Consider the following 13,645-nt stretch of genomic DNA (forward strand, 5'->3'; position numbering starts at 1 on the left):
CCGTTGTACATTGGTAACAGTTCTGGTGAATGAATATTTGGGTGGTGCCTGGCAGGAATCTGTCTGTGCAGATGTTTACTGTGGGCAAATGGTGAAGAGCCTCTTAACTCTGAGAAGTCTTATCAGATATTTTTTTCTTTTTGTTGTAACAGTTTTATCTTGCCATCCTCTCATTTTCTAATGTGCCCATTTGATTGACAGCTATCCGTCCAATCACTTTGGAACACTGACAGGGCTGCAGTCTCTCATTAGTGCTGTGTTCGCTCTTCTCCAGCAATTTCTCTTCATGGCAATGGTGGAACCGCTGCATGGTGATCCCTTCTGGGTAAGAGAGAGGGCTACTGGGCATGCTCAAAAGAAAATGCTGGTGGGGGTGGGGTGTTGACCTATATTACTGGGGAGATAGAGCAAAGTGATAACTATTTTCATTTCATTTTCTTTTTTTTTCAACTTTAAATGTTTTATTGAGTTTTGTAATATGAAGCCAACATTGCAATGCAGTGCAATCAAACATACAATTATGCCTTGAGCACCGGACCTGGGCCAGTTAGCTCATGAAATACATAGCTTATTAGTACTCTCCACCATCACTTCGGCGATGGTCTACTTACACTTTTTATGCTCCATGAGTTTTATATAATTCTTACATATAAAGTCAGATGCTTCAAACTTTGTCACCAAGCCCTGCATATCATCATGCACCCTTAAACTTACTATTTTACACAGTCTAAGGTAACTCCCCCTTCCCGCCCCCCCCCTCCCTGCACCCATCCACGTCACTCTCTCATTCCCCCTCCCCCTCCTTCTACTGAACAAGCTCAAGTCATAACAAGTCATTACAAAAGTTGGGCTAAGCAGTCTTGAAGTCGGGACCACCCCCTCTTGCGCCGTAACTCTCCATCTCTACAATACGCCGTGAGGCGTTCCACGATTATAAATTGTCCCAGTTTACATTTTCAGTCCCCCATTGACGGGGAATCAGTAGTCCGCCATCTCCACGCTATAAGACATTTTGCTGCCGCTAGCCCCCATCTCATCAATTTGCTCCTCTCCCAGGAGTCACTCTCATTATGCAGTCCCAGCAAACACACCGATGGGCTGCACACCAGCGATTCCCCTATCATAGTTACTAAAGCTTTCATTACTGCATGCCAGAATGGGATCAGTCGTAGACAGGTCCACCAAATATGCACAAAGGAGCCCGTATGCAACCCACATCTCTAACAAAGATCAGAGGCATTAGGGTACATGTGCTTCAGTCTCTCAGGGGTATAGTACCACCTAGTGAGTACCTTGTAAGCATTTTTTTTGGACAAATGCACATGTTGATGCCTTTTGGACCTCCCCGCAGATTACTTCCCACTCCCGTTCATTAAAATAGCAATTGAGGTTCACTTCCCACGCCCCCTTAAAGCTAAAGGGGGAGGGATCACTTGCCCTAAAGAATTTATACAGCACGGAGATGGGTCTAGGCACCCTCTGCAAGAAGCCCCACAAATTTTCCAAGCTTTCCTTCTCTTGTGGACCCTCTCCTTTCCACCCCATTGTTCTCACAAAATGTTGGATTTGCAGGTAGGGGAATATATCACCTTCAGGGAGTCCATACTTGGACCTCAACTCCTCAAAACTCTTCCTCTTTCCCCCCTGCAGCATATCTCGAAAACTCAAAAGGCCTACCTGATCCCATCTCACAAATGTGGCATTATCTCTCCCAGCCCCAAACTTCCCATCTCATAGCCACCCAGGTGGACACCTTATCGCCCTGTCCCCAACTCTTCCGTAGATTATTATTATTATTAACATTTGTACAGCGCTACCAGACGCACGCAGTGCTGAACACCTGACATAGAGACAGTCCCTGCTCAATAGAGCTTACAATCTAAAAATAATAAACAAAATAGATCCCCCCACATACCCATAAGATGCCTAAGGAATGGATTGTCTATTCCCGCCAGCACCCCTCCCATTCCCTCAGTAGTCCACAAATAAGTTTTCAAAGCCCTTTGGGGGCAGTATGCTTGCTCTACCTGACTCACTGGCTTTAACCCCCCCCCATTCACAATCCAAAACCATCTTAATTTGAGCAGCAATATAGTACCACTCAATCCTTGGCACCGCTCTACCACCCCTCTCCATCTCTCCCCATATCACCCGCCCAGCTAGTCGAGGGTGCTTGCCTCCCCATATAAACTGCAGAATATATCTTTGCAGCTGTCGAAGTGTCTGTCTAGGAACCGCTACCGGCAAAGATTGAAACAAGAACAGCAACCTGGGTAATACATTCCTCTTTACCACAGCCATACGCCCCCACCAGGACAGCCACAACCCTTTCCACCTAGAAAGTTCTGTCCGGATTTATTCTACTATTTTACCATAATTAAGTCTGTACACGCAGCTCTTGAATCCCCAGATATCGACTGTGACTCTTAGTCCATTTAAAAGCAAATTTACTTCTCAATCTGTTTTCTTCCACTTTTATCCATGTTTACCCGCAATCCTGCATGTCTCTTGAATTCCCCAAGTATAGCCAACGCTGCCGTCAAAGTCCGCTCTGGCTCTGCCACATAAAGCAATAAGTCATCAGCAAACAGAGCTATGCGGTGCTCCCTCTTCCCCACCATAATATCTCTAATATCAGGGTGATTACACACCAGTTCCACCAAGGGTTCTATATAAATGGCAAATAGAAGTGGTGATAGAGGACAGCCCTGCCTAGTCCCTCTATCAATTGGGAAGAATGGGGTATAATTGCCATTAATATGGAGACAAGCTTTCGGGTCTGCATATAGGGCCACCAACCACCTACTAAAGTTGCCTCCAATACCCATACGGTTCATGACCTCCCTCAAAAACCCCCAATTCACCTATCAAAAGCCTTTTCTACGTCAATGGCCAACAATGCCGCCCCTGGTTGTGTCCTCTGTGCCTCCCACAACAAGTGTAGAGTACGTCTAATGTTGTCTCCCACCTGCCTCCCTGAAGTAAACCCAGATTGGTCTACATGTATCAATTTCTGTAAGACCCTACCCAACCTATTGGCTAGAATTTTAGCCAATATCTTCACATCTACATTTAACAACGAGATGGTTCTATATGAACCACAAATTGTGGGGTCTTTACCTGGTTTAGGCAGCACCGAGATCCCCGCCTCTGACATAGATCTCGGCAGTCCATTACCCTCTAACACTCCATTGCCTATCTGTGTTAGCTGTGTTAGCTGAGGCCCTAGCTCTCCTACAAAACATTTATAGAACCTTCCTGTATATCCATCTAGTCCAGGGGCTTTCCCATTCGGGAGACTCTTGATGACCCCTTGCACTTCCCCCAGTCAAATAGGTTCCCCCAATTGGGCCTTTTCCAAATCACTCAGACACTTTAACTGTATCTGACCCAGATATTGGGCTAGCCCAACCTCTGATTCGCCCTCTGGGTTCGGTGTCTGTGTAATGCTAACCTCCCCTTCCATCCCTCATTTTTTGAATAAGAGATTTGGTTCGTCTGACCCGTAACAGACAAGCCAATAGGGCACTTGATTTGTTGGCAAATTCAAAATTCTGCTGTTTAAGCTTAGTTCTCATGTAGTCAATGTCTAACATTTGCAGTTGCTCTAACTCTTCCCTTACTTTTTTAAGCTCCTCCCAAAGTTTTAATATGGGGTAATGTTTATGTGCTTTTTCTAAGTGGACCAGCCAACGATTGCTGTCCTCGTTCTCTTTTTTTCCACGCCCCCCCCCCCCCCCCCCCCCCCCCCCCCCCCCCATTTAATCAAGACTCCTCTCACCACTGCTTTCATTGCATCCCATAGTATCTCATCCGGAACCTCACCATTGTCATTGAAGTGATCGAATTCTTGTATGGCCCCCTTAATCTCCTCCCAAACGTTTCATCTCCAAGTATTGTATCATTCAATTTCCATACACCACCCCATTTCCTATCCCCCAGTCCCTTAAGCTTAATCCATGTAGGAGCATGGTCTGAAATCTGGATTGCCTCTGTTTCAGCCGCATCCACCATATGCCAGCTATTTCGATGTACCCACAGGCTATCTAAACGTGTGTATGACTGTGCTGCATGAGAGTAAAAAGTGTAATTCCTCTCTATCCCATGCAGCAGTCTCTAACAATCTACCACCTCAAGCTCTTTCAAGAATTGCAGCAGCGCCTTACGTCCAGGGCCACCAGTTTGCCCTCCCCCCGAGGAGTGGTCCAATTGTGCATCTGGGGCACTACCACCTGACCCTTAATAAAACCTTGGATTTCCCCCATCAGGGTGTGAAAAAATTGCTTTTGACCCCCATTTGGTGCATATATATTGATCAGCATGATCTCCCTACCCTGTAGCAACCCCCTAAGGTCCAGACATCGACCACTAGCATCCCAAAACTCCTTCGTTAATACAAACCACAGTTTTGTCGCACTAGTATCACCACACCCCCTACCCTCTTAGCTCCCCCTCCCTGATGCACTACTACATCTCTAAAAGGCCTACACCGCAGCATATGGGTGTCTCTCGGCCTTAAGTGTGTTTCTTGTAGCATCATCACGTTCCACTTCAATCTACTCAACTCTTTAAAAACTCGACTACGTTTCCCCTGATTATTGAGCCCGTTTACATTCCAAGTCCCCACCACTAAAGTCTCACCTGACCCTCCCCCTCCCTCCCCAGACCCCCCCCCCAGCGTGCGTCCCTGACCCAATCCCCCATACTTCAGAGTATCCCTGCCCTCACCCCTATCTTCCCTTCCCCCCCCACCTCGTCCCCTGTGCTGGTCCCCGTTGCAGTCGATGCCACGTTCGGAGGAACGAACTCACTCTCCCAGAGGCTCAGACCGTTTGTAACTATATCCAATTCCACCCCATCAAACCAATTTCCTCCGCTCCTTCCACTTTCACAATTCCCCAGCCTGCACACTAAGCATCACCCCACAATTTCAAGCCCTCCCACCAACATGCCCCACAATCCCCCCTCCTGCACATACAAAAACCAACCTAGCCCCACACAAACCCAATACCATCCCCCTTTGTCCCTCTCTATCCCCTTCTAGCCCCTAGTGTAAGCCCCTTTTCAACAGACATGCTGTCGGACTTCTTCCCACGCTCCACCACCACCTGCCATGCTGAATCTTTTCTAGGATCATTAGACTCCATCGGTCGCTGCGTCTGCACTAGCAAATCAGGACACCCCATAGCCTGCAACGCCGACCATGCTTCATCCGTCGACTTGACTCTGCGCGACTTCCCGTCCACCGTAATGTACCGGATCCCCTTTGAGCACATAAATCCTGTGACTTCTCGAAATGTTCCACGCTTCTGCAGTGTGGTGTGTGCCAAATCCTGGTACATCCCGATCTTATAATTTTTCCAAAGTATTTCTTTTTGTACACGAGCCTGATTCAAAATCGTTTCCTTGGTGGGGTAATCCAAAAAGCATATCACGACATCCCTCGGGTTAGAGTCTCTCCGTGAGCCTGCAGCTCGATACGCCCATTGAATGCGTATGTCTGGTTGTTGGGCCCCTTCTCCTGGAGTCAATATGTAGAGGCACAATTCTCGTATTACAGCTTCACATTTACTGAAAATGTCCAAATCTGGGATACCTTTAAATCGCAAATTATTGCGACGCGACCTGTTTTCCAGGTCCTCCAACTGCTCCCTGAGCTGTTGCAGCTCCCTGAGCTGTTGCAGCTCCTCCTGATCCGCAGTCACTTTCCCTTTCCACAGTGAGCTTTTCCACATCTGTTTTGAGGGTCGTCATCCCCTCCTCCATCTCGCCAACGCGGGACCCCACATCATGAATTTCAGCCCTATTATATTTTAGGACGTTTTGCACATCTTTCCTGATCCCCTCAAAGTCCGCTTTTAAGTCTTGAAACCAGCCCACCACATCAGATTTTGTAATGTTGGTAGCTTCCTCCGTGCCGTCAGAGGGCCTTTCTATTTCTGGGTTAGCCTGCAGAGACGCCATCTTTCTTTCTCTCCGCCCCGGCTCCGCTGTTTCTCCTTTCAATTTTTTGCTCCTCTCTGGTGTGAAGTGGATCCGTTCCAAGGCTTTTTTCGGCGGCGTAACTTGGGATCGTCACTCTCCTGCCTTTTCCGTATTCAAATAGCTTGCTTAGATAGTGAAATTTGCTCAATAAAACATCAGCCCCAGCGGAGCCACATGATCAAGCAGCCATCTCAGACCATGACGTCACTTCCTCCTCTCATTTCATTTTCTATATAGTCCAGGTGTACTTCCTTTGTTATAGCTAGGTGGGTGGGAAACAAGCAAGCCACCTTTTCTTATAATCCCTCTCAGTCATTCAGTCAGTCCCAAAAGCGCAAAACTGCTACTTAAATGAGATTCTACTAGGAGAAATCTTCTGTGTGGTACAGATGGAAAGATACAGGACAATAATGCTCAGATATCCCTCACAAAAATTCAGACACCTCATATTTGGACTCTTGTGGTTTCTCCCTGGGTTGCTGGTTAGACCACTCATCAACCTCACTCATAGCTCTTCACCACTTTCTCCTTTTCTTGGGTCTGAACATTTTATTTTCTGTAGCTTTTCGAGTTCTTAGGGATTTGTGGAAAATGGTTAGATTGCAACACTTTTTATGCAGGAGTTTCTACTATTCTTCTGAAGAAAATTCAACTCTTGGAAAATACAACATCTAGATTAAAATTTAAATGGAAAAAGTTTGACCATGTTTCCCTGTTGCTTAAAGTCCTTCATTGGCTGCCAGTGAGGGCAAGAATTGACTTCAAGTTGGCTTGCCTGGTTTTTAAAGCCTTAACTGGTCTAGCTTCTGCTTATATTTGTCAACTACACTTTACGTTTGATAGACTGCCAAGTTTTTAAGCTTTCCTTCTTTTTAAAAGGGTACGACTTAAAAAAAATCCATTAATCATTTTCTTATCAGGCTGTTAAAATATGGAAAACACTGCCTCTCTACTCAAATTGCCGTCTTCTTATATGCTATTTTGTAAGACCTTGAAAACATATCTGTTTCAAAAATATTTAGCATAATTCTTTTTTTTATTCCAATTTTCATTTTATCTTTGTAGTAAACCACTCTGGACCATTTATGGAATTTAGCAGCCTACAAGCACCTCAATTAGATTATTTTAGATTGGTTCTTCTTCCTCTGACTCCAGGTCGTGGGAGCCTCCCCCTGGGTCCCAGATCATCCCCTTGCTCTGGCACGCTGAAAGAATGGGGAAATACATAACCCAGTCCCTATCCTTAGCAAGGGAAATTTATGTCTTACCTGATAATTTTATTTCCTTTAGTCGCAGCAGACTTGTGGGTTATGATCCATCTGCTGCAGACGCTAAGGAACAGATCTATACTTACAGTTCAGCAACTTGCTAGGGCAGTTTCGGCCAATCTCGCCGCACTACTGTTTACTGCTGGTTTGGTTTCCTCCTCCCATCCCTTGGGCCTCTCTCTTCTGCCCACCATGATTCTATAAATTTTGCGGTTGTTGGCAGCTATTAGAACAGGCCTTCCTCCGCTATCCCAAAGCTTTCCCTCTGCCGCTTCCCTCCCACATGGCAAAAGGAAGTTCTGTCTTTACCCCGGGGCCGCCAGAAGAGCTGCCAGCAACTGCAAAGTTTGTAGAATTGCGGCAGAAAGACCTGAGGGGTGGAAGGGGGAAAGTAGTGAGGTGAATCCAGACCTGAGGGGGGAGTGTGCTGATTCTGTTTGGGGTGGCAAGGCAACTTTTTGGGGTGCCATTTGCCACCCCATAGCAACACTTATAATTTCAAAGGACTTTCCTGTCAGGGGCAGGTTAAGATTCACTTTTAAATCTCTTTTACTAGTGAATATTACAGCATCAGAACTTAAATCTTTAGAATTGTGTGAAGCCATAATAAAGCAAACTGCATTTCCACACAGAGCAGCCCACCAGTTTTACAGCTTGTATTCTCTCCACCCCGTTGGCCTAGCGTAACCTGACAGCTGGGTCCTCTGGATTATCGGAAATGATTACATGCTACAACTATTAGGAATCCCTCCAAGCTGGCCCACCCCTCAGCACTAGGACATGATTCATTAAGAGCTGTCCTTGCAAAATAGAAAATTGAGACTGTTCCCTTCCACTGCAGGAGAGAAGAAACCGATTCTATTCCAAGCATTTCCTGATTCCCCCCAAATATTAGGAGATTCTGTCCCATGTAGACTTAAAGGTCTTGAACAAATATCTCTCGGGAAGTTCAACATAATTTCCCTGATGGCCTTCATTCCTCTCATAATGAAAGGAAGCTAGCTGTGCTCTCTCTCTCAGCTTTAACACCCACTACCACATCTTGCCCTTTGGTCTACCATCAGCACCACTTCCTATATAATAATTCTCACCTCCAACGTTCTACAGTTGCCTGGAACCGTGGCTCTCCGAGTCGGAGGTGGCCTGATTCCTGCTGTAGATCATCCCACTGATTGGCTGCGCCTCGGATGAGGTCACCAGCCCGACGCACAGCAACAAACAGCGACCTAGGCAGGGGGAGGAGTAGGGAAACACGCGTTTCCCTACTCCTCCCCCTGCCTAGGAATCGCTCCAGACTGCCTGCCCACCTCCCGAAACACCTGCGCACAATAACCGCCCTCAACCCCCCCCCCTCCCTCTCCTCTCCTGATGGGATCGTCAAACCGGCACTAGCAGTAGGGAGGGAGAGTGTTCATTTTCGAACTGCCGTATAGACAGTGCCTTAAGAAGTGGAGGAGCCCTTGCCACAATGCCACGTCCCCCCAGGTTGCTGCCCCCAGCCGTGCAGGCAGACGTTTAAGAGACAGGAGTGGAAGTGAACCAATCAAGTCCACTGTGAGCAAGGAAGCCTGTTGGTTAATCTCTGTTTCCAATCCCCCACGCAGCCATCATTGCCATACACTCAAAACAATGCAAGCAAACCTAGGAGCTGCTGCAAAAGCTGTTTTAACTAGATAGATAGTACCAAAAAAAGGGGGGGGGGGGCGTAGAGAGAGGGGAATCGCTCGGTGCCTGGAGGGGGGGGGGGGGCCAGGGAGAGAGGGGAATCGCTGGGTGGCTGGAGGGGGAGCAGGGGACAGAGGAGACTCGCTGGGTGGCGGGAGGGGGGGCAGGGGAGAGATCAGCATCGCTGGGTAGATACAGGGAGGGGGGACCCTGGCACATACTCTCATTCTCACACACACACTTGCACCCAGTCTCACTCTCTGTCACACACACACACACAAAAACTCACACATTCACTCTCTCTCACACAGTCACTCTCACACACACTCTCTCTCAAACATACACACTCCGAGGAAAACCTTGCTAGCGCCCGTTTCCTTTAAAACAGAAACCAGCCTTTTTTACTAGTGTATTCATAAAATGAAGTGGCATATCTACACAGCAATGTTCCCTCTAAGGACTGAGTTGCCCTGAGCAAAAATGTTCCTTTGTGAGCAAACATTTTCTATTACATTACCCTGTGAGCACTTTTTACAGGTACAAACACAGATGTGCACACACATACATACACACTCGCAGGGAGGTTGGAAAAAAAATCAGTGAGCCATGCTCTGCATGCTTTCCCCACTTGTTCACCTGTAGTTTAACTATATGTTTATAACTACTCTGAATTTTACTCAGCTACTAGATGTTTAGTGCAGTTTAGAGGAAACATCACACTCCCCCTGTATGAACACCACTCTTTAAAAAAAAGGAAATAATAGAGTCACATTTGTACATAGCAGGGAAGGACTGTTTCGCTGTCTACCAGCTACCTCCCTAGTGTCTCTGGTACTGATGGTATTGTGCACATTCTATACACTCCAGAGAATTATATACGAGCAAAATCAAAATAATGCACACCAAAATACAATATATTAAACAGAATAGTATTTGCAGTATTCTGGAAATATATGCAGGTACTTTTACACTTGGATCCCAAACAGCCCTAACTCTCCAGTCCAGCATCTTCCTGTTGGCCAGGTGAACAGTGATGTTCAGCACCACTGTTAACAGAAATCCCAAGGTTGCTGGCAACCATAAAATTATTTACCTATTAATATTTTTGGTAGGTTGCCAAATGACCACCAGACTTCAGCTCTGCTAGCCTTTAGTTTACTGTTGAGTTACCAAACATGTTTGGAATATGTATTATCTGTATCTAATGGTTACAGCAGCAGACTGAGAACCAGGGAAGCCAAGGTTCAATTCCCACTACCACTCCTTGAAATCTTGGATAAGTCACTTGTTCCTCCACTGCTTCAGGTACAAAACTTAAATTGTAAGCCTTCCAGGGACACGAAAATACCTACTAAACCTGAATGTGACTTGTCTTAAGCTACTACTGAGAAAGGTGTGATCCAAATCCAAAATCCAGTACCAGGGATATTGTGAAGTAATCAGTGCATTTTTTCTAGCAAAAAAGGTGCCGGTACTCAAATGCCAGACCACCCTTCAGGGATGGGGTGATCACTGAGGGACCCACCTCACAATAGCCAGGCCCCCTGCAACCAGTCACAGAATCTATGACAAGGCAGAATTGGTGTGTAGAACCTGAGTTCTTTCATTAAAACTTGGGGATCATGGGTCAATTTGAGCAGACAATGGAAATGGTGCTGGTACGCAGTACCCCCAAGTACCCCCTCAAAAAAAGCCCTGGAAGTAATACAAAAAACTACAAATGTTACTCAGGACTTGCAGAATAATTCTACCATACCATAACAGCACTAGAGGCAGTGCATGCAAATCTCTCTCATGAATATTCATGGTGGATATCCCAAAAACCTGACTGGCTGGGGTGCCTCCAGGACCAGGTTTGGGAATCACTAGGCAAATTAAACAGAATCGGAGAAGGGGCAAGCCCTGTGGGACCCCACAATTGAGGGGCTATTCCAAGGACAGTTCTCCCTATCAAGTAAAAATGTGAATATTCATGAGTGAGATTTGCCTGCACTGCCTCCACTGCATGCATATGAATATTTATGGTGGATATCCTAAAAACCTGACTGGCTGGGGTACCTTCAGGACCAGGTTTGGGAACCACTACATTAACATTAAACAGAATCGGAGACAGGGTCGAGCTCTGTGGGACCCCAGAATTGGAGGACCATTCCAGGAACAGTTCTCCCCGCATTTTTACTTGATAGGTTCTTTTACTCATGAAGTCTCTGAACCATTATAAAACTACTTCCATTATTCCATAGTGGTTCATGATATTCAACAAATCTCGTGATCAACCAAGTTGAATGCACTCGTCACGTCGAACTGTAATAATAGAACTCTTGTGCCCCCCAAAAATTGCTCCTCTAATGCTAGATAGCAGTGTGGTTATTACTGTTTTGGTACTAAAGCCACTTCTAAACCCTGACTGAGAACTGTGAAAGATGTTATGCTTACCCAAGTAATTTGTCAAACAGCAACAATACCCTCCATCACTTTAGTCAGGAGAGGTATTGACGCCTTTGTGACATCACCACAATTGATCTCGGAATTTTTCCGTATTGGTGTATTATTTTACTGTCTTCCTCTGGGAAATCTCCCATGGTGACAATATCCTTCAATATTTCTGTAAGGTAACAAACTTAGGTGAATCCTATTTCATTAAACCTAGTGTACAGGAATCTAACATATACTGTAAGAGGGTGAATATTTCCTCAAGTCAGTGGCTACCATATGTGTAGTTGGTAAAGTATATGTAGATTCAAACTATATGGATACAATGAGCGTTAGAGAGCTCATATAATAGAAACTCAATATAAGAGTAAGGTCTCTCTTGTACATTTCATATAGGTAAAGTTGAAACCTCAGATATCCAAGTGACCTTTAAGAACTGGTCTCACTTTTAATAGACTTCACATCACAGGTTTTCCTACCATCCTCCGAAACACCCACAGCGTAAAAAACTCCTATATGGAGAAAAATCGCTGTGGCTAAAAACGGAGGGTATATTTTAAGGCGAAGACAACATCCACCTATAGAAATTACAATCCAACCTGAGACCTTTCTGTTTAATATTCGATAAGTGCGTCCCGATAGATGAGGAAAAAACAACTTAGCTTCAAACTTGGAACCATAGGATACACCCTCTTAGTCTGATATGCTTCACTAATCCTTAATTGTAGTCCTCATCTATGGCCACTTCTTCTCTGGCAGAGAAATATATTAGTCTACACATGAACTCACACCCTCCACTTGTGAATGTTTAAACCTAGTAGGTATAAATATCGGTGCCTCCATCCAAGGCACAATTTCTGCTACTTAAGCCAGGATTTTAGAAAGATACCTAGGTGTCAATGTGTTTTTATAACATAGCACCTAAGTAGGTGTCTACTTGCCCTTTTAAACCAGGCTCCCTGTTATTATCCTCACTATGGGGCACTTTTACTAAGCTGCAGTAAAAAAAAGAAGTGGCCTTAGTGCACCCTTGGAGTGGAGGAGTAGCCTAGTGGTTAGTGCAGTGGACTTTGATCCTGGGGAACTGAGTTCATTTCCCACTGTAGCTCCTTGTGACTCTGGGCAAGTCACTTAACCCTCCATTGCCCCTGGTACAAAATAAGTACCTGAATATATGTAAACCGCTTTGAATGTAGTTGCAAAAACCTCAGAAAGGCAGTATATCAAGTCCCCTTTCCCCTTATGCGGGTCTTTCTCACTCGCTAGAGACATTTTTATGCAACTGTAAAAAATGGCCTTTTTGTATTTTTTTGTATTAATGGTCATGTGCTAACGTTGTCATTAGCCTGCAGCATGAAAAATATTTACTGCGTGAAGCACTTACTGCCACCCATTTTGTTGACAGTAAGGGCTCATGCACTATCCATTCACTGACCAGTTAGCGCACAGTAATGTAACTGCGCTAACTCTGCCTCTGACACCCCCCCTAAATAAAATAAAAAATATTTTATTGGGCTGTTAACACATGCACCTTTGGCAGTTACAACAGGACACCTGAGCACATCCCACAGTGTGCCATTTTAAGCTGCTTTAGGTGCATATTAGCACCTAGCTCAGTTTAGTAAAAGGGCCCCTAAGTGACAAGTCACTGCCCCACTCTGCGTGGGCAGGAAAGGCTGGGCAGAGTGGGAGGCTCAGTTAGTTACTATGTTACAGCATGTGCTGTCCAAGCCCGATAAACTGATCTCTTCTTGCCTTTCTCTCCAGGTGAATTTAAGTCTCCTCATTTTCTCCCTGGTGGGCTTTCTCCTCCCAATATACCTGTTTTATTTCCGACGTCAGCTGATTCAGAAGATGAAGGACGGGAAGATGGAGCTGGCTGATGGTGCCCATATCAAACTGCACGAGGACAATGCCACAATCAATGGAGACCTGAGCAAAGACGCCATGGCATAGATCCTGGGACAGATCCTTGAGGTCACACAAAGGCCAAAGAGTGAACAATTTCATATTTTTGTACCTGTAAAATATGAAGAACAAGGCTATATTTTACAATATTTTATTTAATGATGTTTAAATAAGTTTTGTGATTAGCTCAGATATCCAACAGGAAGGAAATAATTTCTTGGGGAATGGGTGACTTAGATGCAGGGAAACATTTCCTGCCACTGAAAACTAGATTATTAATAAAGTCCCTCCTTGTAATGATGCTTGAGATGAGCAGGGTCCCAGCTCAGGCCATTACAGGTTAGGATTCATATCGCCCTTAACTTTCTCTCAGGAATTTGGGCATG

The 13,645-nt window shown here is 45.4% G+C and overlaps 1 protein-coding gene across 1 annotated transcript in view; it reads left to right on the forward strand.

The window, feature by feature from the left end:
- The window catches only part of SLC43A1 (solute carrier family 43 member 1), a 103,277-nt gene extending 89,869 nt beyond the window's left edge, over positions 1–13,408 (forward strand). The window contains exons 14-15 of the mRNA XM_030186291.1: positions 202–325; positions 13,119–13,408. Of these exons, the coding sequence (XP_030042151.1) occupies positions 202–325; positions 13,119–13,307 (313 nt within the window). The 3' untranslated portion in view covers positions 13,308–13,408. The remainder of the gene's footprint in view (positions 1–201; positions 326–13,118) is intronic.
- The last annotated feature ends 237 nt before the right edge of the window (positions 13,409–13,645 follow it).

Source organism: Microcaecilia unicolor, chromosome 1 (assembly GCF_901765095.1).
Source record: "Microcaecilia unicolor chromosome 1, aMicUni1.1, whole genome shotgun sequence".
Classification (NCBI taxonomy): domain Eukaryota; kingdom Metazoa; phylum Chordata; class Amphibia; order Gymnophiona; family Siphonopidae; genus Microcaecilia; species Microcaecilia unicolor.